At 33.0% G+C, this 27,820-nt stretch overlaps 1 protein-coding gene across 3 annotated transcripts in view; it reads right to left on the bottom strand.

Moving 5' to 3' along the window:
* Positions 1 to 12,562: 12,562 nt before the first annotated feature.
* The window catches only part of TRIQK (triple QxxK/R motif containing), a 77,866-nt gene continuing 62,608 nt past the window's right edge, over positions 12,563 to 27,820 (bottom strand). For all 3 annotated transcript variants that reach the window (XM_030938131.1, XM_030938130.1, XM_030938132.1), the window contains exons 4-5: positions 20,902 to 20,987; positions 12,563 to 15,772 (exon numbers count right to left, since the gene is read on the bottom strand). In XM_030938131.1, coding sequence (XP_030793991.1) covers positions 15,659 to 15,772; positions 20,902 to 20,987 — 200 coding nt within the window. In that variant the 3' untranslated portion in view covers positions 12,563 to 15,658. The remainder of the gene's footprint in view (positions 15,773 to 20,901; positions 20,988 to 27,820) is intronic.

Genomic DNA, 27,820 nt, shown 5'->3' on the forward strand with positions numbered 1-27,820 from the left:
CCAAGTAAATTCTGAGACTGGGAATAATGGTGCCCTCCTGAACCTGAATCTCTCCTCCAGTCCTCCCCACAGATGATAATATCAAAAAACAGTGCGGATGAAATTACAAATGATTCAAGACTGTAGTATTACCAGGAAATAGAAAATCCTATGAACATCAGTTTGTCTACAAATACAGATATAAATGTCACATCACAACAAACTTCCTGACGTAACTGTTAGCCTGCGGATGAAGAAGAAAGAAAGAAGAGAGAAAGAAAGAAAGAAAAAAAGAAAGAAAGAGAGAAAAAGAGAAAGAAAAAAAGAAAGAAAGAGAGAAAAAGAGAAAGAAAGAAAGAAGAAAGAAGGAAAGAAAGAGAAAGAAAGAAAGAAAGAAGAAAGAAGAAAGAGAAGAGAGAGAAGAGAAGAAAGAGAGAGAGAGAGGAGAGAGAGAGGGAGAGAGGGAGAGAGGATTTCATGAGTAGCCATGCTATCGTCTTGCTGGCGCCTAGCGCTATACCTACCGCCTCCCTCCCTCCCCTCGCCCTCCTCCATCCCTCCCTCCCTCCCCTCCTCAATCCCTCCCCTCCCCGCCCCAACTCACCTACCACATCATAAAAATGTAGAGCACATAGACAAGGCACAGACCCCAGAGGAAGAAAGTACAATACTAAGTAGAAAAACTCTGGGTATGGTATCTTGTAGTTCACAGCACTTGGTATAGGAAAGGTGTTTAAAAGTGAGTAGTATTAAAGCAGCCAGTACCTTTGTAAAGCATTTCTTCTTAGAAGAATTATAAAAGTAGAGAAAGAATTATGTCGTGATGATGTAGGAGAAACAAGAAAGAAGAGGAGATAACTGAGGATCTTTCAGAAATTAAACAGTAACAAGGCATTGCCAGTTCTTTGCTTCTCCCCTACCACAATGATGAAAAAAAAAAGAAAGCCAACACCATACAGAGCTAATGGAAGGAGAAAACAGAAAATTTAAGTCAAAATACTTCAGCCACTAAATTGTTGTTTATGAAAAAAGAAGAAAACTGCCACAAAACAAAAGAATACAAAAGGGTAGTCTAACACCATTTTTTTTAGTTCAGCTTAATTTCAAATTTAATTTAAAAATCTCAAACAAGCTTTTGGAAATTAGATATAGCTATGTAGACATCAATATGGATATAAATATAAACTAGAATCAGAAATCTAAAACAAAGAATGTAAGTGGAAAAAAGAGGAAGTAATGTAATAAAAGTTGATTGATCTTAGTAAAAAAATTGAAGGAAAAGACAAGTCCATTTCAGAAATAAAAAATAAATTAAAAGATACCCCAGCTTTATAACAGATTCTACCAAAAGTTTAATAAGGGACTTTGAAGAAAAGCAGAAAAACAACAAAGAGAATAAAAATGAGATAAATAAATAAAAGGATAAAAAAAAAGATGCTTGAAATGGAAGATATGCAAAAAAGTTTAACATACATATAATTGAAGTCTCTGGAGAAAAATAAAACGATCTAATATAACTGATATATAAAACTGTAATCTTAAAAATCAGAACAAAAAAACTTATTTTTACGTATTCTATGGCCCCACTGTATGCATGGAAAACTCAAAAGTAAGAAAGTCTGAGATGTCTCCTAGAAAAACAATTAGAATTTAAAGAAAAAAAAAAAAAAAAAACCATTGAAGGTACACAGGCAATAAGATCAAGTTACTTACAAGGGTGAAAAATTAAACTGCAGAGAAAGTAGAATAAGATTATTCACTGTTTTATAGTAATAGATGAGAGTAAAAGTGTATAATGTAAGATTTACAGTCCACATAGTAAAAGTAACTTATTTTAAAAAAGTATATTAAGCGAAATAAAAGTATAAATACTAAAGCAACCATTAGAATAAAATTACCCACTTTCAAAAACACCAAAATGTTTTTTAAATAGCAAAGAAGCACTAAACAGAGAAACACAGTATATATAATGAAATACACATAGTAGCAGCAACATAAACTTACGTACAGAATTGATACCAACATATCAGCCACATCAAAAAGTAAGAATGGGTTTAATTCATCTGTTGCAAGAAAAAATTTTCAAATTGGCTCATAGAGCAAATCCCAACTTTATTTTCTATTTGAGGGCAGACAATATACAGTTATTCAAAAGGGTCAAAATTACAGGGATGGGAAAGGATATAGCAGGAAAATTAAACTATAAGATAGGAAGAACTGTAATATTCATATAAGATAAAGGAGAATTCAGGCCAAAGGCATTAAGGATACTCTATAATGCTTAAAGCTGCAACTCAAAGATGTAATAGTTATGAATATCAACATAGCAAATAACAGAGTCACCATCTTCGAAAAGCATAAACTACAGAAGATGCAAGGAGAAAAAAACATCATAAAAGAAGACTTTGAAACATGACTCTCAGTACAAACAAGTCAAATGAAGAAAAAATAATAAGGACATAGAAGATCTATAAAGCATATTAATAAGTCTGATTTTTTATAACAAAACTGGACAGTATTCCAGTGTTTGTATAAATAAACATAAAATAGATTTTATAATATAAAACTTTTTATTAAAGAACTCTTGGATAAAACACATACATATATAAAACACACACACACATATATAAAACACAAATACATATGTAACTTATTAAATGACACTTGGATAAAAGAGAAAACCCAAACAGAAATTACAGAATTTCTGAGTAATGAATTGTTGAAATAAACTTAAAACAGATGAAAAGATATTTAACATCTAAAACATCTAGATCAGTAAAATAAAATAATTTTTAAAAGTAAATTACATTTTCAACTTGAGAAAATAAAAATGTAGTGAAATACTAAAACCAAGAAAAGCAAACAGTAGGTTGAAAACCATAAAAATATTAGATCAATAAATAAAAATCTTTATTCTTTGAAAATAATAAACAAACTCCACTAGATAAATTAATCAAGAAAAGGTGAGAAAATCCAAATATACAACATAAGATTGACAATGGGAAATAATTATTGATACAGATAAAATGTTTTAAATAAAAAGAGAATACTTTTCTAAGCTAGTAAGAGTCTACTTTTCTTAGTAATAGCTTGAAGACCTAAGTGAAATAGATAATTTCTTAGGAAAATGCAACTTACCAAAATTAATCTCAGTAGAAATACAAATTTAAATGCTCCAGTTCCCAAGGAAGTAAGAGAGAAAATATCAAAGAAGCACTTCACAAAATAATAACACATAGATGGCTTTTCTTAGGTAGAAATAATACATCATAAATTGATTCAGAGTGTATATAGTGAAGAAAAACTAAATTCTTTTTATAAAACAAGTGCAACGTTGGTGCTTATTTCTGAAAAACATATTACGAAAAATTAAGGAAAAACATCATATATGAATTTGATGCAATAATAAAAATAATTAGCAGACCATACCACCTCATAAAAAAAGTAACACAGCAAGATAGGTAAGATTGATACTAGTAATGCAAGGATAGTTCAATATTATGAAATGTATCCCTATAGTGGGACTTTCACATAGAAAAATAGTGTGATTATTTCCAGATGCTGACATATATGATGAAAACATTCAACAATTATTTTAGTAAAAGTTAGAGAATATAAATGTATGGATACTTCTTTAATATAAATATACACTGGATATATATTTTCATGTATTTATTTTACATATTCATGAATTATATGTAAATTATGTATTTATATATTATATATTACATATTTATATATGTAAAATTTTATTAATTATATTACTCATACAATTATATATTCATTTATTTGTATATATTATTGTATAAAATTTTAAAAATTATATATGATAAACTATACATGTGATTTGATAATTTAGTAATTTGTAATCCATTTTGTATTTTATATGATTGATAAATAACTAATTATATACCATTGACTAGATATATGTATATATTCCCCCAACCCCACTCCACACACACACAGGCACACCCAGAATCAGTCCTAAAGTAAAGCCAGATTTTTATTTAATAGTAAAACACAGTAATTCTTAGTAAGGTCAGGAGTAATGATGGCCACTATCTCTATAATCATTTAACATTATGTTGATGGCACTAATTACTCAATGTTCTTAGATAAGCAGTAACAATTAATGACATAAGAATTGGAAAGGAACAACTTACATTGCTTATTTACAGATGACAAATAGCACATTTGGAAACCTACAGAGAATCAGTGGTAAAACTATGTGTAACAATAAAGAATTTGGCAGTATAAGGTATAAATATATTTTTACCCATTCAATCATTTGCTCAAAATAACTTAGTAGAAGTTCAGTCCATGCCTCTTGATGGTGGTAGATATATAATAAACCAGCACATAAAATATGACTATGTCAGATGGTAATAACTGCTACAGAGAAATATAAAACAGCTTAGAGAACTGGGAAGGTCTAGAATGTTTGGGGATTTGCAATTTTAAACAGGGAATAGGTTAAGTCTCACTAAGAAGACGACACTTGCATGAAGACTTGCAGGATATGGCATGAACAAGATTGAGATGCTCACCATCAACATTTCTCTCCAATAAGGTACTGAACTTACTAAATCAAACTCTAAAGATGGAAGAAAATAAACAATGCTAGAGATGGAAAGTAAGAAATAAAATTATCATTACTTGAATGCAATGTTATGTCCTCATACAAAACTCAGAAGAATCCTCTGGCTAATTATTAGAATTAACAACTTAGTTAACAATATTATTTTTATAATATTAAAAGTCCTTTGTATTTCCATACACCAGCAACAGATAGGTAATATAGTTTAAAAATAAGTATTTACCATATATAAATATTAAAAGTAATCTATGAATAACTCTAACAAAAAGTTACAAGACTTTCATGAAGAAACTTCTAAAGCTTTGCTTAAATAATTTTTTTTAAAAAGACCTAATTTAGTAGGGAAAGATACCATGTTCACTGGGCTGAAGGTTGAATATATTAAATGTGACAATTGTCACCAAGTTGATTTAATGGAGTTTCAATAAAAAATTTTTAGCAGGGTTTGTCAGTGAACTAGAAACACTATTTCCAACATTTGACAGAAGTTTAAACAATCACAAATAACCAAGTCACTTCTGCAGAATGAGGTGGTGGACTAGCCCTATAATATTAAGACAATTGTAACAGGGCAGTTATTAAGACAATGTGGTGAAGACACAGAGATAAACAATGAAATATTTGGATCATGAAACATAGCAGTCCCAAGAGCCAGAATACAGAGTCCAGATCGCAGCATCTACACCTGATGTTTGACTGAGGTGGGAATGGGGGTCAGTATGGAAAGGAGGGGGCAACTCAATAAATGGTACAGGGACAAGAAACATAGAACTAACACATGAATGTGACAGGTGGCAAGGAGTGCTTGAGGGACAATTAAAGCAGGGTAAGGGAGGATGTCCCAGGGTGGGTGAAGAAGTTAGGATTTTACGCTGAGTCTTTAGCGTAGGCCTCACTGAGCTAGTATTAGGCCAATGGAAAAAAGTTAAACTTCACAGCATGTACAAAATCAATGCCAGATGAGTTTAAAGACTTAAATGTAAGAGCAAAAGCACTGTAAAAAAAAATACAAACATATTTTCATGATCCTGGGGCAAGAAGCCTTTCTTTAAGTCTCAATAATTGTTAAAAATGACAAACATTGATGTGTTTGATTACATTAAAATCAGGAACTTTATCAATAGATATCACAAAGGCAGTGAAAATAGAAGACACAATCTCTAATAGTATATTTGTGACACACAAATATACACATGAAACTGATGAAGATTAGTATTAGAATATATAAAGATATAAGTAATTCTTACTCATTTTTGAGACAAAAATTTTTAAATATGCAATAAATGTGAACAGAGCTTTTACAGAGAGAAAATATAAATGGATAAGATATATTGAAAGATGTTCAACTTCAACAGTAATAAAGAAAATAAAAATTTTAAAACGAAATATCTTTATACACACTTCAAAATGGCAAAAATTAAAATAGCCAAGCAATCAATACCAAAGTAAGTTGGGCACTGGATACATGGGTATTCATTTTATTATTTAACTGACACACACACACACACACACACACACACACACACACACACACACACACATATATATACACACACACACACACACACACACACACAATATATGCATCTTTTATATGTGAATCATTTCAGATTACCAAATGAAGAGAAAATGGAGATCAGACATAATTAGTGCATCCATGAAAAAGTTACACAGTAAAGTTTCAAAAACTCTCTAAGAATTAAATATCGATTTCTAAGACATTGTTTAGCTACAGTATTAGTCCATTCTCACACTGCTATAAAGACATCCCCAGACTGGGTAACTTATAAAGAAAGGAGGTACTTCCGCATGGCTGAGGGGGCCTCAGGAAACTTACAAATCATGGCTGAAGGAGAAGGGGCACATCTTACATAGCAGCAGGGAGAATGCATGTATCAGCACAGGAAAAACTTCCATTTATAAAACCATCAGATCTCGCGAGAATTCACTGACTATCATGAGAGCAGCACGGGGAAAACCGCAATCACTTCCCACCAGGTCTCTCCTTCAACAACTGGGGATTACAATTCAAGACGAAATGTTAGATATTAAAAAATTCTACATTAAAAATTAAGGTATTAAAAAACTGCATTAGGGCCGGGCGCGGTGGCTCAAGCCTGTAATCCCAGCACTTTGGGAGGCCGAGACGGGCGGATCACGAGGTCAGGCGATCGAGACCATCCTGGCTAACACGGTGAAACCCCGTCTCTACTAAAAATACAAAAAACTAGCCGGGCGAGGTGGCGGCCGCCTGTAGTCCCAGCTACTCGGGAGGCTGAGGCAGGAGAATGGCGTAAACCCGGGAGGCGGAGCTTGCAGTGAGCTGAGATCCGGCCACTGCACTCCAGCCCGGGCGACAGAGCAAGACTCCGTCTCAAAAAAAAAAAAAAAAAAAAAAAAAACATCTTAAAGTCTTTCTTCCTTTCTTTTGAAAACAAAACAAAGCTGCAGTACCACTAGGGATGTGACCAGCAAGGTAGGTTAAATGCAGACATCTCTCATCGTTACATGTGATGTCCCCCATCTCTCACAAGCACGGTAGTTAGTATAGGGATTGAATCAACAAATAGTATGGGAATAGGAGTGCTTGGACAAAAAATAAAATACAATGCCTCTAATAAAAGACGCAAAGTAACTAAAAATAAAGTCTCATTCTACTCTTCCTGATTTCCACATTATATTCACTGGAATTGTTCTATAGTTTATACATACTTTTATAGTGCTAGGGCAGTGGTTCTCCACAGTACAGATAGGGGTGATTCTGGACCCCACAGACATTTGAAAATGTCTGGGAACATCTTTGGTTTTCATAACAGGCGGTAGAGGTACTGCTGGCACCTACCTGCATACTAACATCTAGTGATGCAGCTAAACATTCTACAGTGCACAGGACAGACACCCATAAGAAATAATTATCTGGCCCCAAATGCCAATAATGCCAACATCAAGAAACTCTATTCTAGGGAATGAAGTATAGTACTTAGTTATTCAAAAATATTTAATGTGTTCCTATTATGGGTCTGGAACAATGTTTGATATCAGAGTAAAACCCAGAGTTCCTTTCTTAAGGATCTGGGAGGCCAGTGGGAGAATAACACAAATAAATGGATAATTATTGTGAAATAAATAAAGTCAAGTATGGCTTTCCCTCACTTGGAATACTGTCTCATCCTTTTTTTCTTTTTTTTTTTTCTATTTGATGAAACAATCACCATCTCTCAAGATGACATCATAAGAACAGGAGTAGGTTGTGTTTTTGCATTTAAGGTTCATTGATTTGTTGCAAGCACAAAGGACAGTGACTGGCATGTAGCAAGTGCTCAATAAGTATATTTCTTGAATGAACAATGAATAAAATCAAATATTAGTTCCTTTTTGAAGTGTTCTTTAATTTCTCAGTGAATAAAGCAGACCCATCTTTTTCCATAGTGCTTTTGCTGTGGAATTGTAGCAGATGACATATTAGCATATAATAAGGGCAAAAGTTATCAGACAAATAAATATAGAATGAATGAGTGAATACTGAATAAACAAATATAGAAGAATGTAATAGAAACTAGCAGGCAGATCTACTAGGTCTATGGACTCAAGTTGTAGCTCAACAAAACATTTTCCTTCTAGTCCTCCCATAAGTTAAACACACAGAGACAGGTATCTTTAAACAAAATAGAATTGCATCACATTTAATATTTTATAACTGCTTTTTCACTTACTCCTAAATTGGACATTTGCATCACTTTCACTCTTTTGGTCACAAACAGTGATGTGGTTAACACATCTTTCCATACTACTGTCATTGTCATATATGGATGAATTTCTAAAGTATATATGAAATTCAAAGCTTTTGAAACATAAGTGCCTTCCAGAAAGTGTGTGAGATTATCATTCCCTCAAGCAGTGAATGAAAGAGATTGTTTCTTCACATCTTTAATTAACACTGAGTACCAGGCTGCATGTTAGATTTTAATTTAATGTGTTATAATCCAACAGTATTTCCTTTATGATTTCTAACTCATGAATCAATGCCTAGAAATAATTTCCCTACAAAAAGATTCTAAAAATGTCTACCTATAGTTTCTTCTAATACTTTTTATGGTCTTATTTTTTATATAGAAATCATAAATTCCACCAGAATTCAGCCTGCTTTAAGTCACGCTATAAGCATCTTTTAATTTCTAGAAGGATACTAAATTGTTCCAATACATTTAATTAATAATCTATCTTTCCATCTGCATGACATATATAATGCATTAATTGAATATTTATATTTAGATCTGTTTCCGGAAACTGAATTTTTTTCTGTTGATCTGTCTACTTTTCATTGACTATGACATTATTTTAGTTACTATAACTTTATAATATACTTTAATATATTGCACATCAAGGTTCCCTTTTCTGTTTACAAAATAAAGGAAAATTTATATTTGTGCAATATTGAATCTTCCATCCACGGAGACAGTTGGTGTCTTTTTAATTAAAATTCATTATGTTATCTTGTAGAGCTTTTTATTCAATGAACACTCATACATTTCTGCTAATTTTTTCTACATAGTCCATAATTTTAATTGCAATGGCGAAACACGTTTTTCTATTATGATATTTAACTAATTATTCTAATTATTGTGTTTATATAGAGAACAATAAAACTATTACTGCATACTTATTATCTAAAGAAACATGTTATATAAATCTTATACAATATTTTCTTAGTTTTCTAGTCAACCATGTAATGTTAAAATTTTAGTTTTTTCCATTTTTTGCCATTTTTTAATTCCTGCTGTTTTAAAAACTGAATTACACTGGCTATCACTTTCAGAAAAATGTAAAACAATGTAAAAGCATTAAACTGTCGTGATTTTAATGAGAATACTTCTAATATTAAGCATAATAATTGAATTCTCATCTCAGTACTGAAAATAATGATGATGGCAATGGGCTGAAACACATCATATATATAAAATATATAACTAGATTATAATAATAAAAGCAGCAACAACAATAACAATGGCAAATCTTCATTGACCACCATTAGAGAGTGCTAATTCATTACTCTGAAATTTAATAAAGGGAAAGACTCAAGTATTTATCCTTCCTCTCCTGTATAAGCTGTATTTTCAGGTGATCAAATAGTTGATAAAGAAGAGTATTTTAAAAAATAATAATTCCACTTAATAAATGCTGAAGGAATGACAGAAAATCACCATTTTGCAATGCGTAATGAGATAATGAATCCAGGAAAGATTATGTTGATGAAAAACCTTATTTTGCAGGAAATCACATTATTAGCACATCAACTCACTGATAAGTCTAACATCACAAATGAGACCACCAAATATTATGTTAACTCATTAAGTACTACGAAATACTCGCAGCTTAAGAACTAACAAACCACAATCATAAAAAACTGGACCTAATCTAGCCTAATGTCACATTATCGGGTGATAATGAGATATAACAAACAAAATTGCTGTTTTCTTCAGCAATTCAATGGCCTGGATGATTTTTTTACAGAATAAAAGAAATTTAAGGGACATGCAACCAAATTCAGCATGGACCTTGATTTTAAAATCTCTTATAAATAGACATCTTGGCAACAATTAGGGACATCTGAATATTGACAGTATTAGATTATATTAAGAAATAAGTATTTAATTCTACTAATAGACTTCTAATAATATAAAAACAAAAGAAAACAAAAAACAAAAAACCCAACATTCTTGTCAGTTAGAGATGCATACTGAAGATGCATACATTAAAATGACATCATATCTGAAGTCTGCTTTAAAATACCTCAGTATAAAAATGGTGAAAATATGTAAGAGAGTGGGGAGATATTAATAATTATTGAAATTAGGTAATGGGTAGATTGAGATTATTACATTATTCTCTCTACTTTTGTGTAATACATGTGGTTAGTGATAAAAAAGCAAGCAAGAAGTAAGAGAGTGGAAAAAGTAGGTGAGGGTCAATGACGAGTCTAAATAAAAGGGTAGAGGCAGTTAACACAGTAAGCACATAGTTAAGCAGGAGAGAGTGCTAACCTATTAAAGTAGAAGTGAGGCTCAAAAAAATAAATAAATAAATAAATAAAAAACAAAAAAAACTGAGAGAAGAGAGACTGCCTGCTGCCTGGAACTTAGAACTAAGTCAAATAGGGTAGAAGTTGAAGAGCTGGAGAAGGGAGCAAAAGCACTCTTAAGCTACCTAGAAGGGCACTCCCTATCTGGATCACAAATGTTTGGGAGCCAGCATCATAAGTGATTTTCATGTATGGGTTATTTCTCTTTAATTTATCAACTTCCACACTGTTGTTTAATGTAAACCATCGTAATAGGCACTAAGATTATAAACTCCATCTCATGGCCACTACAGCAAGAATTATTTCCAACATTGTTTATAAAATCATATTTTAGAAATAAAATTGCTGCAATTTAAGAGACTTTCAAGATATCTTCAGTCTCACTACGTCAACATGAAAAGAAAATCCCTCTGGATTTTGTGTTATCCTAGGACATACCTAGAAGGCAATCCAGTGAAGACCTAATTTGTCACATTCAATAGAGCAATTGCAGAAGCAATTTGTTACAAGCAGATGGATAGTTGAACACTAAAAAGGATGATAAGCTAGAAAGAAATTAGATATTGAAATCAATTTCTTTTAGGCTTACCATGAAACTTAAGTTTCACACAAACAATTGTATTTGAAGAAGTCAGGGGGAAAAAAATGCCATACTAAGATGGGTGCCCGTAAAAACAGAACTTTACACATGCTATAGCCTTTATAGTCACCATTTACTTGATTGGTCCAAATATTTATAGTTCATTGTTATGACTGCCAAAACTGGCAACCACAAGGATTGTTGTCTCAATTAGGACAGTAAACAGATTGTCTCTTTTTTTAATGAAAAAATCTAAAATGTAATACTTCACAGTTTAACATGTTTATTCATCTAAACGAGCTAAAAAATAATGGTGCGACATCTGCTCGAGAGGCATTGGTACCTCAAATTTTGGCTGCCTCCCCACCAATTTGGTTGTTGTTTTAAAAAATGAAGAATAGGAGGGAGTACTGTCATCAAAAAATCTTCTGGCATGTAACGTATCTTATTTTTCTTGAAATAAGAATCACATATCTGTTGCTAGGGATAGAAAAACTGTATAACAAGGAGGCACTACGCTGAATGCGGCTACAGTTCAATTGTTTTAACTCAATTACTGACCCACTATGGATATTTCCATACTGATATAGTTCTTACATGGCTCTCCCAGTTCCCTCTGTACTTACCTTTACAGCTAAAACATCAACAAAAAGGTAAGAATGTTCCCATAGGTTGAATTCATCTGCTACTTTTTTTTTTTTAAACCGTGGGTTGCACTGATTCTAAATATGGTGTAAGTGGAACAAAATCTAGCAAACAGCATTCTATCCAGGCTGCATTGGAGCAATTCTAATAAAAGAAGGCAGTGCTGCTAAGGGAGAAGTGCTAGGAATCTCTCAGAGAAGCCCCAGGTAAGTGTAAAGAAGTCTAATTGTTGGTGAGGAGAGAATACAAAATTATCTTAGGTAGTCTCTGGCTCAACAACATTATGTTATGGGTGAAATACATTAAAATAGGCTAACTTTAATTTCTAGAAGTTTATTTCTGAGGCTCATGTATAGCACAATTTGCTCTACTGAATTATCTTTGACTATATAATTTTAAAGTCTGGAATATATTGTGTTTTAGTAGTCACAGAAATATTATAATGAAAATTGAGTTCTATTTTCATTTGGAGTGAAAATGCATGCTAAGTTGAATTCAAACACTGAGTATAGTTTTCAATAAATTCTAAGAGAAAAATAGCATATTTGATTTCCTAGAAAAGAGTAATGTTTCCATTTTATAGCGACCTTAACGATAGTTGTCTTGATTTAAAGAGAATCAGGGTGAAACACATATGTATCTCAGTACAACCAAGGGCCATAAATGGTAAATGCTGAGATGATTGATGTTGTGATTTTTAAGTTTTATTTATTAAATTCAAACATTTTTTGATAATCTACTTTCCACAAAGAACTGTGATAGACTCCGAGAGGACTAAAAGGCATCAACTTAAATTTTAACATGCGTTTATTAAATTTATATGCAGATGACTACACTACTGCAATTACAGAAATGAGTAAGAACATACTCTCAAGATCTTACAGTCATTGGTTAGGGTGAAAGTATTTCTTCTGTCTTTATGAAAAATTGAAAAGATAGAAAATCTTGAAGTATTTTGCCACCTTAAAACAACTACCCACCCTACATTTGTACTAAAATAGGCTTTTGCTTGTTTTAAAAGAAATTCTAGATGAGTTTATATTTTTACAATACTGTATCTCATCTCAAATAACTTTATACATTGTCTACCCCATCTAAACTTGCATGCAAAATAAGAACTGGCAAGCCTTCAGACTTCAATCACAGTATTCCATAGGCTATATTTTAAATCTATTGCATTAGTTGAAATTTATTTTGCAGAGTATGTTAACAAATAGATTCTAACATTTAAAAAATCATTATGATTTTTTTCTGTTTTTGTCTTCCAAATTTCTCTGAGCAGTGAATTACTGGAGGGAAAATACCCACATCTAACATTGTGTCTGGTACCAGTCTCAGATTTATGCCAAACACCAGTAGGTATTCAAAAGTGTGGTCCCTTTAAAACAGCAGGCCGGATATCACCTTTCTGTCTTCAAAGATTCAAACCAGACTTCCAATCTGGGATTTCTCTACAGAGGGTTGGCTGCTTCCCAGTTAATGTGAGTTTTGTAAAATTTGCATTTCATGAGAACAGTGTTGTGTAAACATATATTGTGTCACTTTACCTGCTATTTACTGAAATCAGAGAGTTTAGCCTCTGAAATTTATGGTTCTCTGGAGCTATCAAAAATCAGTCATACGAATGGACTAGCTGTAGACTCAGGATATCAATAAAACTAGGCAGTGAAATTTGCCTATAATTATACTATATTTAGATTAATAGTTATTACTATCAAAAACATTTTTCCCCAAAACACCTCAAGGGTAAAACTGAATGGTAAAGTTTTTTTCAGGATGATGAATTTTCAAACATTTCCAAGAGCATAATCACCTATTTTAAGTACTGTAAACTCTGTTATATTTCATTTGGATAAGTATCTAATAAGCAATTATTACATATCCTCTCATTTAAATTACCACTGAAAACTAGAAATAATCTTTATTTAATATGGCTGTTTTTAACACCATATGGAAGGGGAAATAACTAAATGAAAATTGTTCACGTAAATGTGATGGGAGTGGGGGGGGGAGCAGTATTTCTTGACATGTGGCATGTCACTCAGGAAAGTAAAAGGCCCATCATATCCAAAATGCCAGCTTGGATATTCCCTTGCCACCCACTTGACGAACAGACATACCACATGGCATTAAATGCTGCAACCTTTCCTAAAAATGCCACTTGGATTGGTCCGCTGTGGTGAGTATATAAGAACTCTTGGTCTGTCTCTTGAGTTTGTGAGTTCAAAGGGAAGAATCTAGTAAATAACACTGGCTAAATTTTGCCCTCAGATGTTTGGCATAAATGATTTGTGAGGATATTGGAACCTTTGGCTGTTTTCACACCAATGAAATATATTATGCTACTTGAAAAAAATTCTACAGAACATAATGCTACACAGTCACATTCGACTTTTTGCAAAAGTATCAAAGAATATCTTTTAGAAGCAGTACTTATAAAGCCCTACATACTCCTCAGATATTTCCCAGGATTTATTCTCTCGGCTAGTAGGAAAACAATCTTAATATTTTATTTATTCTTCATAAATACAATGTATATAATATAAAACATTTTGTGCACATGTTTCCAGCAATTTCATTTTCTTTGCATCTTTACATAAGGTAGTAGCTCATAACTCTTTCTGTGGACATGTATTTTCCAGTTTTCTACACTTTATGTGTTCACGTGTTGTAAAAACATATTTAAAAATTGAATTACCAGTAAAAATATTGAATGTACAGGTCATTACGCTCCCACAAATGCAAAATACATTGAAAAATTATATAAACAGAAAATTGCATATGAAAGTAATATGAGGCATATATTTTCTTCTATTATTTATTTTCTCCCTAAAGAGTTCTAATTGATTAACTCTCAAGAGACAAAATGTAATTTTATAAAACCACTGTATTGTTCAGATTTAGGAGACAACCTAAGAAGATGATTCTGAGTAGGTAGGATTTTTGCTATTACTGTTATGTGAAAAAGACAGCACAATTAAATGACAGATTGTTACATATCTCCTTAACAAGAGGGGCAAACTGATACTACAAGCAGCCAGAACAACATAATTAAAATAGAATTCCAAGGTTATATTAATAGAGTAATAAGTTAATTAAAACCAAGATCAACTGAACTTTCTATTTACACCAGTTCAGACAGCCCAAGAGGAAAAGAACTCTATTTTAGAGACATATGTGACTCTTTGAGCTTCTGTCATCCAGGTGCCATTTCTGATGGAGCACATGTGCAATGAACAGTTGGCAAAGAAGGAAAAAGATTACTGTAGATGTATGTGCAGATAGTCTCTCTAATGATATAAAATACTTCCAGAAAGAGAGCAGGGCTTTGTCATAAAATAAAAAATTTCCCATGACTTTTTGTTCTTTCTGAATGTGATTTGAGTATGTTTCTGTAAATAAGAATATATACTAAATTATGATGTATATAGAACAAAAACAGGCTTAGTAATCTGGAAATGATGGAATTATACACATAAATTGGCAATGACATTTGAAAAATTTAGGATCTGGTTTCCATTTCATCTAAATGTATCATGTATAGGGTGGCTGTCAAAGCAGAAATATATATAAAAGTATCTAGTAGCACATACTATACTGCATTGCTAGGTAAGGTTCTTTTCTTGATATCCTATGCAACTATTTAAAATCATATGTCTGCAAACTGAAAATATTAGCAGAAAGAATTAAAGATGTTACAGTTTCAGTATTGAAAGTTTTGGTCCCAAAGGGTGCTTTCATAAAGTTATTTCTCTTTCATGCATTGATTCCTGCTTAGCTAATCTTCATCTTGGTCCAGATCAGGGTCAACATCTGTGGTGAGTCTGAGATAAAAGAAAGCATAGAAAGCCAGTAGTAGTGCCAATATAGCCGCAAGTACAAGGCCAACTTCCTGGGAAGAAAAAAAAAGTAGACTTGAAATTGATGAAAAAAGATTGGTTAATGTTATTAGTTTCACCAGATAAAATAACCATATTATTCCATGGTCTAGAATGAATAATTTGAATCTAGTAATCATATCCTTTTTACCATTTTTTGCCATTAAGAAACTTGTTTTGTACTTGGCAAGTCCCAATGAAATGGCAAATACATCAGTGGGTGAGTCATTGGTATTATTATGTCTAGCTACTTTGTTTTTTCCTAATAGTAACATTAAAAATGTATCATTTTAATATATTTTTATAGTTGGGATATCAGGATGTTCAATACAAGCAATGCAGTTGGTATCTACACAGTTGATCTGTTTTCTATTTGAGTGTGTTTAACTTTATTTGTGGCTTCAATACATTCAGTATTAATGATAGCATTTGGGCACAGTTTTTTTTTTTTTAGATTACCATTCCTTTTCATTGTAAAGAAACAGTTGTTTCTAGATTATATTACAGTACAGTTTATCACAACTGTGAAGGATGGGTCCAGATTTTTCATTTGTGATGTGATGTGGATTAAATTAATCAACTATATTGAAATAATGTTACTCATATATTATAAAAATCATATTATCTCTCAAAAAGTATGTGTATGTATATATCTCTCGGTGTGTATACCTTCCAGAACTTTCTTAACATTAACATATCATTTGGCCATATCAAAAAAAAAAAAAAAAAAAAAAGAAGCAAATAGAGTGCCAGTTCAGTATCCTAAAGGGCCTAATACTATATTCTAATTTCTACTGTGTATTATGCCCTTTACCTGGCACTGTTTTACAGAGAAGCAATTTATTTGCATTTACAGGAATGTAGTTTACATTTCACAAGAAGGTAAAGTCAGTAATAATAAACTTTAAAAGCATTAAAATGAATTTGGCTTATAATCAACATGGAATTTTTACATGAATGTTGAATTTATAAATAGATATTTTATACAGATTTTTAGTTTCACAATTATATTTATTTAGATGTCCAAATTATGAAAATAAATATTAATAAAAACAAAGAGGTTGAAAAACTCAGTGTCAAAAATTTTTGTAAGATTTCATTTTTTAAATCTAATATACCAACATAATATCAAAGGAAAGTGAATTTTTTCTTTGTTGCAGTTGAAACACTTTGGCATCTCAAAAGGGCATGGTAGCATCAGACAGGTTTCATTTATTTTCTTATATCCACAGCTGTGCTCCCAGACCCATCTGGTTACACAGCTACTAATTTTAAGAGGATGTAATAAACAAGTGACACACAACTGCAAACTCCATCTGTTCTGTATAGTGGACAACAAAACTGTTCAACAGCAGTCCCCATTCACCCAATCTTAATGAAAGAATTAAGTTTGTACTCTTGATTGGAGGCCATGATTCGTATCTTATTGATAATCAGTTCTAATTGCGGCTTTTCAATTCCTTGTCCTTAAAACAACTCTGTATCATTTCACTATATATTTTCAGAACACCCAGAGGCATGAAAAGGCATTTAAGGGGTAGGAAGCAGAGAATATTCATAGAACACCACTTCAGAAGACCCATTAATTCATTACATCTGTTCAATGTACAGTGTGGGTGTGGCTTAAAGGTACTAGGTGGAAAGGTATAGCCAATAATTTTCTTCAAAAATTATCTCTTCATTGAGGAGACAAGCATTGTAGAGGCTGAGTGTCTGGAGAGTTGAAACAATGGTAAAATTTGAAAATAATGCTTACAGGATGCTAGTGACACCAACCATAACTTGGAGACCTACAAGCATTTATGATTCCCTTGCCCCCTTTGGCTATTTTTAGCTTTAAATCAAAAAGAACAAAAAAGAACAAACATAACATTTCAAGCTGGCTCATCCCAAGGGGTTGCTGGCAGGATCTGGTTGGCACTTGAATATTTTATTTATGTAACAAGACTAAAATTGTGATCCTTATTCTTTCATTGTAATTATGCTTTTCATATAAACCTTTTAAATACAAAAATCAACTCATTAACAAATGTAAGTCCTTTCCATCTAAATGCTAGAAAATCGGTATTTGCATTCTGAATAAAAGTTAGTGATGCTGTAATTCTTGAAAAATAATCTTTTAATTGAGCAGCAACTAAATAGCAAACTTAGTTGTGCAAACATTTTTTAGGTGGCACTCATTGCATTACTGGGTAATAAAGTATGCGATTTTCTTTATATTTCTAAAACACAGAAAATTAAAAAGTACCTTTTTAATAGAAATTAAGTCTAGGTTTCAGAACAATGTATTAATATCTTACACGGATATTGCTAACTGTTCCCTCAGAACGCTTTCTATTACTAAACATACATTTACAAAAAGCACTAGAAGCTTCTGAGGGTTAAGCCCCTATTGTATAATTTTTCCTATCTCTAGCCCATGATTTCTCAATCAGTACTGTTGATTTGATATGGTAATTAAATCTATGAGTGATTTCTTGTATAAGCTCTTCCAAGATGATCATGTCTTACTCATCTTTCTTTTCACAGGTGCTATACTATTATAATATTTATTGTAATTTATAGTAATGAAATATTGAGTAAAATTTATATAATCTTTATACAGGGATATTAAAATTACTAATGTTTTTAAAACTTTACAACACTAATATGCATAATACTATCTCAAAGCCAATCTGAGAACATTTTGTAATATATAATATGGCAACACAATGCTCACTTTAGGAGGGTATCTTAAGGCTGATGACAAACACTGAAGGAGAGACTTACTTACACAAACTGGGAATGGCTAATTCAAACAAATGTTGTCTCAATCAGCTAATAATTCATAAACGACTTCTATGCATTCAATTCAATGTCCAGTGTTTCTAGCGTATTATTGAACTCTCCTGACAACATTATGAGGTAAATGGCAAAATTTCCATTTTATAAATGCGCCAACTTAGACTTAGCTAGGTCATGGCAAAACGAAGGGGCAAAGGGGATAGGATTCTAGGCCTTCTTATCCTGAGCTCAGTGCTGTTCTCATTGCTGTTATTCTTCTGTCCATGCATCTCTTCATATTTTCTATAGATTCGAGTTATATGAAGAGTATATCTATGATTCATTCAAAATACTATGTAGTAAAGTGATAAGATATTACAATATTACAATCATTCTATATCAACTAGATAAGAGTAAAATATGTTTGATGTTCATTAGTCCTTAGTTGCTTCTCTGACATTATCAATATGGATAAAATCACTCACTGGGGAAATTAAAAAGCATTAAATGGCAATTGCTGAAAGAAACTTTGTTATTTAAAACCCTATGCCAAAATGACAAGGCAATCAAAGTTTGACAGGGCAAACTAATTAGTATGCCAGATTTGAAATGTAAAACATCTTCAAGGTCCTGATTCTAAAAAGTTTCATATCATCTTAATAGGCTCTTCATATAAATTTTCAAGCCAAGTAAGTAATATTTAAGGTTAAGGTTTTTGTTTTCCATAGGTTTACAAATCAAAATGATATGCTAGCTTATTAAAAAGGAGCTATATTCTGCTGTCAGTTTGAAAGTTTTCTGTTGATACTTTAAATATTAAATAAAATCTAAGAAAAATGTTTTCTCCTAGAAAGATTAGCAAATTCTACAGTATTTTTAAAAAGATACTAGATAACTGCACTATAAGGCAGACCTTATCTCATACTGGGAACATTATTATTTCTTCAAATTTAAAGAATAACAACAATTATAGGAGCAAATGTATGCAAAGATGTGTGTATAAAGGTGGTATATAAATAAATAAATAGCTGTACTATTTCTCAAATCCTAATATCTAACTTCTCATCATATTGTGCCACAAGAGGCTTTTGTTACTCCATATTTTTCTAAGAAACAAACAAACTAACTAAAACAACAAATATCCCACTGTATTGTGAAAGATAAAAGTAAGTGATATATTGCCTTTGAGGGCAATGACAGACAATGTTCTCGCTTCAAGAAATGGTCATCAAGTAACCAAATGTAAAAGTTTAAAAAACTCAACACTGCTTTTTTAAAAAGTCACGTCATAAAGAATTTTTTTAATGAATGAAATTTCACATGAAATTAGAAAAATACTTCAAAAGATGAATCTTCTCTCATTTGAACAAAAAGGCAATTTACTTTTCTTTTCAATAAAAACTGACACACAGCACTGAAGAAATGGTGTTGTGCAAACATACTGCATCACACAGCAATGCTTGATCAAAATCAGCAATCAGGAGCAAAAAGAAGGCAGTGTTTCGTGATCATAATAGCAAATTCTGGAAGACAACCAAATATATCATCTGGCAGTTCAACAGCTGTTACAGCTTGGTAGTAATACCTTGGCATTTGCTGTAAGCTATAACTCAGAAAAATTGATTTTGCATCTGCCAGATAAAACCCAAAATCTCCTTTTAACATGTTAATATTTAAATAAAATATATGTACTGGTCATTTTTGTTTTACACCTTTAATAGTAGAGTTGTCAAATTAATTCTTCTATTAATAGTTTAATTCAACTCTAAATATCTGGCAAAAGATTGACATGGTCAATAATTTAAATGCAATTTGTTGAGATTCATTGTGTTAGCACATTAAATTAATATCTGCTAACATCATTCTCAGTTGTATTTATCCCTCTTAAGCAGATAAGACACTGGTATTCTGAAAGAACAAGTTTAGGAAGGCCATTATAATTTCATCAGAAAGTACTGACAACAATAAGATAAGTAGAGTAAAATTACATATATTAATGATCTCAGTATATATAATTACAACTGCAATTTAAACAACTATAAAATGAAATTTATTGAAAAATGAAAGAAATTTCTGACGAACGCCACATACATTACTGAAATGTCTGAATAATACACACAGTAGCTAGAGAGAAAATAAATTGCACCTTTAAGTATAACTGATTCTCTTAAGTGACATTGTTTTAAGACCCTTCAAAATCTCAGAATAGGAAGGATGTTTTCCATTAAGTAAATTCTTTACAAAAACCTTCAAGTCTGGCATTCTATTTAGATTGTGAAATGTCATAAAACATTTAGAATTTAACATTTATGCAATCCAGTTTTAGAAAATGAAATGGCATGCACATATCAAATTTTACAGTTATCAAATAGAGGTTTACCTTTATGCCTATTGCTGTTTTCTTTGCTTCTGCTTTTAATTTGGTTGCTCGTAAAATAGGTTTAGTTTTTTTATAATCCTGTTTACCTAAAAAGAAATAGTTTCAGACAATGAGTTATGCTTATATATAATTAAGTTTAACAATCATTTGAAATGTCAAAGAATGTTTAAATACAGTGAAACAGGGACACAGAATTGCAAAGTAGTTCCCAGTTGTGGTAACCATAAACTTGTCACCAAAAGGTCAACTTTTCCTTCTCTCTTACTTTTTCAGGAAGAAGATACTGACGGACATCTTCGATTTGCTGTATAGTGAATGTCAAAAAAGATAAAAACTTGTTTTAGAGAACACAAAATTTAAAGTAAAGAAAAACCTTTTGGAAGCATTTGGAAACAAATGCATAAGTAAATGAGTATATGTAAGATCCCATCAATAGGTAAAGTTAACTTTGTCTTCCTAAAAGTAACAGCTCATTATAAATGCATTTTATTATGGATACATTAAGCATTCAAAACATAAGTTAGAAATATCCCCAAGTTTTCTTTAAGTAAAAGACTAAAGAAGAAATCTATAAATACTTAACTTTTAGCCTCACCTGAATTCATTAGGACAATACGTATTTAACTTTTATCTCCTCTTAATAGAGAACAAAATTAACATGGCTAGATGGAAGTTATAGGATAGCTACATTTAGATATTAGTTTGAATCATCTCTTCCACATTTTACAGCCAAAAATGTGTGAAACTGAGTTGGTGCCACAAAATTTCCTTTGTGTATCATCTAGTGACTCCAGCAAAGAGTAACAAAAGTGGATTACACAGCCTGGGGAGAATATAGGTTTAACAACAAGAACCCAAGCAGTGAAAGCATTCATTAAAATGCTATATTTTTTGTTAGCCAACTCTTAACTAGGAACTGAGGCAAAATGAGCCTCAAACATAATTATAATATGTTATTCTCAGGAGGAGTTAATACATGATTGGATAATCTCTCTGGCTATTTTATATTCTTATTTTGTTTTATTTTCATCCTTTCCTTTTCCTTTCGATGACCAGTTCCTTTACAAAACTCATCACTACATTCCCTTCATCTAAATAATACAAATTCTAACTTTAATTTCCACACCTTCTTCACATTGAAATAAATTTAAAAGCAGTTGGTCTAAACTCAAGTATATCATAAAAAATTTAATGTACAATACATCTTAATGTGTCTGCTAATGATTCAAAAGTATCTTTAAAGTTTCATATAGAGTTTTAGAACTAGAAATGGTAGTCAAATGAGAGTGAAATGGATGGGCGTAGTGAAGAAACACTATATTTGTGTCCATTAGATACATAAAAGTGTTTCTTTGGCTGGAAAGCAAGGTATTTTGTTTTTAAATGATTGTATGCTCTTTCCTTAACTGCTATTGTATAGTAATAACTCTGAATCAATGAGCATGCAGAAGAATAATAAATATTACTTGATGATGGGGTTTGATGATCTAAAAATGAACCAATTGTCATAATATGTATCAAGTGATCTAAATTTAAATAAAGGAATGAACAAAATACAGAAAAATGTTACTCTGACCCATTTTAAATGAGCAATATTTAATTTTGATGAAAAAATCTTGACAAGTGTTCACTCTAATTTCACATCTCCACAGTCAAACTATTCATGTCATTATTCCTGCTGAGATATAAACAGTTCAGAACAATGAAAATGGTGACACATCAAAGGCCTCCAGTCAGAGTTACAAAGCAAGTTTCTAACGAGAATTCTAAAAGATATTTGAAGATTGCAGACTTATCACAAAGTAATTTCTTGTTTTATCCTGTATATGCCCTATAATAATCTCTTGATGCGATGGTAGGGTGGGGGGTGGGAATAAACAGATGCAAGAAGATTATCTTAACTCATACTTTTTATACAGATATGAAATATTTTGGATAATGTATCTATCATAAGACATACTCAAATATCTAAGAGTTAATACTAAAATGAGAATTTATCACTCTACTTCAACTGCCATAAAACCATTGGTTAAATATTCTATTCTAATATTCTATTTCAATTCAACTCTTATATTCTTAGAGAATAATACTTCCAGATTTGTATTCAAGTTAATATTAACATTTGAAACTGTATTGATAATAAAAAGACAGTATTAAAAGTTATTGTATACCTGGTACTTTTCCAAGCAGTGCATCTGTCATAAATTTAGTATTCTCCTTGTCGACTATGATATCCAAAAATGTATATTGTAAAATGCGGTTTTAGTTTACTAAGTGAAAACATTTACAGGAGTGTCTGCTAAGTTCTTTATAACTAAAACCAGATCATTCCATTATACCCAAAGAGGTTTTCAACATTATTTATGGCTTCAAGAAAGATACCTATGCCCACATGATGGTAAAAAGTGTAAAATATAGAAGTCCCTGCCTTCTGAGTACTCACACCCAGAGAAAAAACACACACACACTTACATAATCTAAATTTTATATGTAGACTGTTTCTTGAACAACTGATTATGATTTTGGTTGTATCAATGATGCAATAACCAAAGTAGCTATTTGACAGCTGCTCATTGGAGAGAAAAACTTGGTAATTCAAGCCTATGAAGCCAATCTGGGGCCTCAATCAAGTCCAGTGTCTGAGCTTCCCTAGGAACAGGTCTACTGCATTTTTCTGGGTATGAACTACCCTACTAGTTCTTTATGCGTTTCATAATTTTAAATTGAAAATCAAACATATTTGATAATGTAATGTGGAAACTCTGCAAATTAGATCACTCCTGAGGTTTGTTGTTACTGTTATTTGCTCTTTGTTGTTGTTAGAATACCTTTGTTTAGTAACTTTTCTGAACTAATTCTATAAAGACTGTATTCAATAGTATATGGTCACTGGAGTCTCTGCACAGTTACCTTAGTGGTCATCTGCTGTAGTTTGAATGTGTCCCACACAATTCATGTTGGAAACTTAATTTCCAGTGCAACAGTTTTGAGAGGTGGGATCTTTAAGAGGAGAGTGGATCGGGAGGACTCTGCTCTCATGAATAAATTAATGCCATTATTGTGAGAGTGGGTTAATTATCACGGAAGTTAGTTCATAATAAAAAGATAAATTCAGCTTACTTCCTCATTCTCTTTTGTGCATGCTCTTTTGCCCTTCTGACTTCCACCATGGGGTAATGCATTCACAAGGCCCTTGCCAGATGCAGGCCCCTTAAGCTTAGACTTTCCAGTCTCCACAATTGTAAGAAATAAATCTCTGTTCTTTATATATTTTCCAATCTCAGAGGTTTTGTTATAGCAGCACCAAATGGACTAAGACAGAGAACTGGTACCAAGAAGTAGGGTTGCTGCTATAACAAACACCTGGAAATGTGGGAGTGGCTTTGGAAATGTGCAACGGGTAGGGGGCTGGATGACTTTGAACAAGCAGGCTAGAAAAACCCTGTATTGCTATGAAGGAAATATTAAATGTGATTCTGGGGCTCAGAAGAAATGGTGAGCTGTAAGGAAAGTCTGAATCTTCTTAGGGGTTATTTAAGTGGTCATAATCAGAATATTCATAGAAACATGAAAAGTAAAGGCCATTTCGATGAGGTCTCAGATGGAAATGGGGGACATCATATTGGGACCTGGAGTAAAGGCCATCCTTGTTATAAACTGGCAAAGAACATGGCTGAATTGCTTCCATGTCAAAGACTTTATATGGAAGACAGAATTTATGAGCAATGGACTAAAGTATCTGCCAGAATACATTTCTAAGCAAAATACTGAAGGAGTTGCATGACTGCCTTTGACTTCATATAGTGAGCAGTGCAAAAAAAAAGAAATGATTAAAAGGTAAAATTTACAATTAAAAGAGAAACAGAAGGGAAAGATATATAAAACTCTCAGCCTGGCCATGTAAAGAATTTTTAAAATGTGTGTTGAGGAGAGAATACTAAAGGCATGACCAAGCAACCCTTTGCTAAAGAGATTACTAGGGAGAGAAGGGGACCAGGTGCTATTCATCAGGAGAATGAAAGACCCCAAAGGCATTTCAGAGATCTCTGAGTCCAGAAGATCTTAAGGGCAAGGTCTCCAGAGAGGCCTCCAGGGGACCTCTGTATTCACTACTTGGAGTTGCCTGGGGACTCTGTTTCTCACATTCCAGCACAGCACCCCTCAGCCATGCCAGCTGTGGCTTCAGCAGGCCCAGGTGAAGCTTGTGCTGCAGCTCAAGGAGGCACAAAGGGTAAGTCTTAGCAGGGTTCATGTAGTGCCGATTCTGCAGACCTGCTGATTTCATGAGCTGTAGGGCCATGGAGGCCTCCAACTAGATTTCAAAACATGTTATGGACAGACTGGGGGGCCAGGCAGAAACTTGTCACAGGGATGAAGCCACGGCAGAGAGCCCTGACTAGGGCAATGCCTAGTGAAGCTACAGGAGAAAAGCCACCTCAGAGACTCAAGTATTATAGAGCTACCAGTGTGCAGTTGCAGCCTTGGAAAGAACCAAGCAAAAGACTCAAACCTCAGAGAGCCGCTAGGTCTTTGAGCCCAGTAAAGCCATATAGGGAGGGTTGCCCGAGGCCTTGGGGGCCCAATGCCTGCCCCAATGTGACCAGGATGTGGGACATGGAGTCAAAGGATATTATTGTCCAGTTTTAAGATTTAATGTCGTTTTTCCCTGTTGGGTTTTGGACTTGCTTGGAATCTGTTACTCCTTTTTTCTTGACTATTTCTCCCTTTTGGAATGGGAATATCTGTGGTATGCTTGTGCCAACATTGCACTTTTTTTTAAATTTTTTTTTTAAGATGTTGTTTCACTCTTGTCTCCCAGGTTGGAGTGCAACGGCGTGATTCTGGCTCACTGCAACCTCCACCTCCCAGGTTCAAGCAATTCTCCTGCCTCAGACTCCCAAGTAGCTGGGATTACAGGCATGCACCACCACGCCTGGCTAATTTTTGTATTTTTAGTAGAGATGACGTTTCACCATATTGTCCAGGCTGGTCTTGAACTCCTGACCTCAGGTGATCCACCCACCTCGGCCTCCCAAAGTGCTTGGATTACAGGCATGAGCCACCACACCCAGCCCCAGCATTATACTTTGGAAGTAGAAAATTTGGTTAATTTCACAGGCTCACAGATGGAGAGGAATTTGCCTCGAGGTGAACCATGAGTCTTACCCACATCTGACTTTAAATGAGATTTTGGATTTTGAAATTTTGAGTCGATAGTGGAAGGAGGTAAGACTTTTGGGACTATTGGGATGGAATGAATGTGTTTTGCATTGTAAGAAGGACATGAACTTTGAAGGTCATGGCTGGAATGCTATAATTTGAATGTTTCCTGAAAAGTTCATGCTTTGGAAACTTAATTTCCAATTCAACAACATTGAGAGGTGGGACCTTTGAGAGATGATTAGGTCATAACGGCTCTGCCCTCATGAATGAATTACTTATTACAGGAGTGGGCTCATGATAAAAGAATGAGTTTGGTCCCTTTCCTCTTGCTCTCTTGTATGTGCTCTTTTGTCCTTTATTCTTCCCCATTAGGATGATGCATTGACCTTTGACTTTTCAGACTCCAGAACTTTAAAAAATAGTATTCTGTTATAACAGCACAAAATGGACTAACACATCATGTAATGACTGGACAGATACTTCCTTAAATGCTTTGAACTACTAAGTCTCTTTGTTTTGCTGAGGAGCTATGTGAGTATTTGTGTGTGTCTGTATATGTGGATGTGGGTATATGTGTATATTTTTGTGTTGGAGTACATCTCCATGCTATAACAGAATTTTATAGTTATGCCTTCACTTCTGCTTGTGAAGAACCTTAAGTCCACCAAGAGGTAAGAGATTATAGGTTCCTTACATCTTTGATGGGCATGATATAGCCCTCCTTATGCACATGGCCTTCTAGATTCTCAGGAATCTGTCAGAACTTTTAAAAAATTATATGGGCATGTCATTCCCCTGATTTTGCTTTTAAGTTCTTTGGTCAGTCCCATGTTTAACCCCAACTGGTAATGATGCTTCAGGCAGCTATGACATTAAACACTTGTTGTTCATTGTTTTTGTCAAATGCCACAGAGAAAGGGCTCTTCACACAGAGTTAGCTCTAAGTAAAGTCAAAGACAAATTTTGAGAAAGGGGCTTTTCAATGAGTTTCCAGACTGCTCAAGTAGTGACAAGTCTTGAGGATGGGGGCTTTGCATATCTCCAAATGCATTTTGCCTTCTCCAGTGGCTACTATGCTAACATTTTCCATTAAATACTGTAGTTGCAAGGCTGAAGAAAAGATGGCATTAAGGGAAGTTAAAACACCACAAAGACTGCAGGTATTACTGAGATTCACCTGTTTTTCTTGAATAAACACTCCTCAGATGGTTTTAAGATTTTCGTTAATTTTCAGGTTTCTGGAAAACATTGATTTTGATAGTTTTCAGCAGTGTTCTCATTGGCTTTACATAAAAGCAGATTTTCAGAGGTTCTTACTTTCCATTCAAGTACTTCTCCTCCATACCTTTACTTTTACTATCATCACATTTAAAGTTAATTTGTTGGATTTTTTACATTAATTTTCATTCATTTACAATTTTTATAACCATAAAATAGGATATAATGGCTGAGTCAAACAGAGGTTGCTGCTTAAAAGCTCAGTGTTGGGAGTTTATCAGTTATTTCAGGCCGAATGTTTCAAATTCATTTTTTGTTTTTTACTTAATTTTTGCAGGTACATAATGGGTATATATATTGATGGGGTACATAAGCTATTCTGATACAGGCATACAATGCATAATAATCACATCAGGGTAAATGGGGTATCCATCTCCTCCAGAATTTTCCTTTCTTTATGTTACAAACAGTCTGATTACACTCTTTTTTTTTTTTTTTTTTTTTTTTTTTGAGACAGAGTCTCACTCTGTCATCAGGC

The sequence above is a fragment of the Rhinopithecus roxellana genome, chromosome 9, assembly GCF_007565055.1.
Source record: "Rhinopithecus roxellana isolate Shanxi Qingling chromosome 9, ASM756505v1, whole genome shotgun sequence".
NCBI classification, from domain to species: domain Eukaryota; kingdom Metazoa; phylum Chordata; class Mammalia; order Primates; family Cercopithecidae; genus Rhinopithecus; species Rhinopithecus roxellana.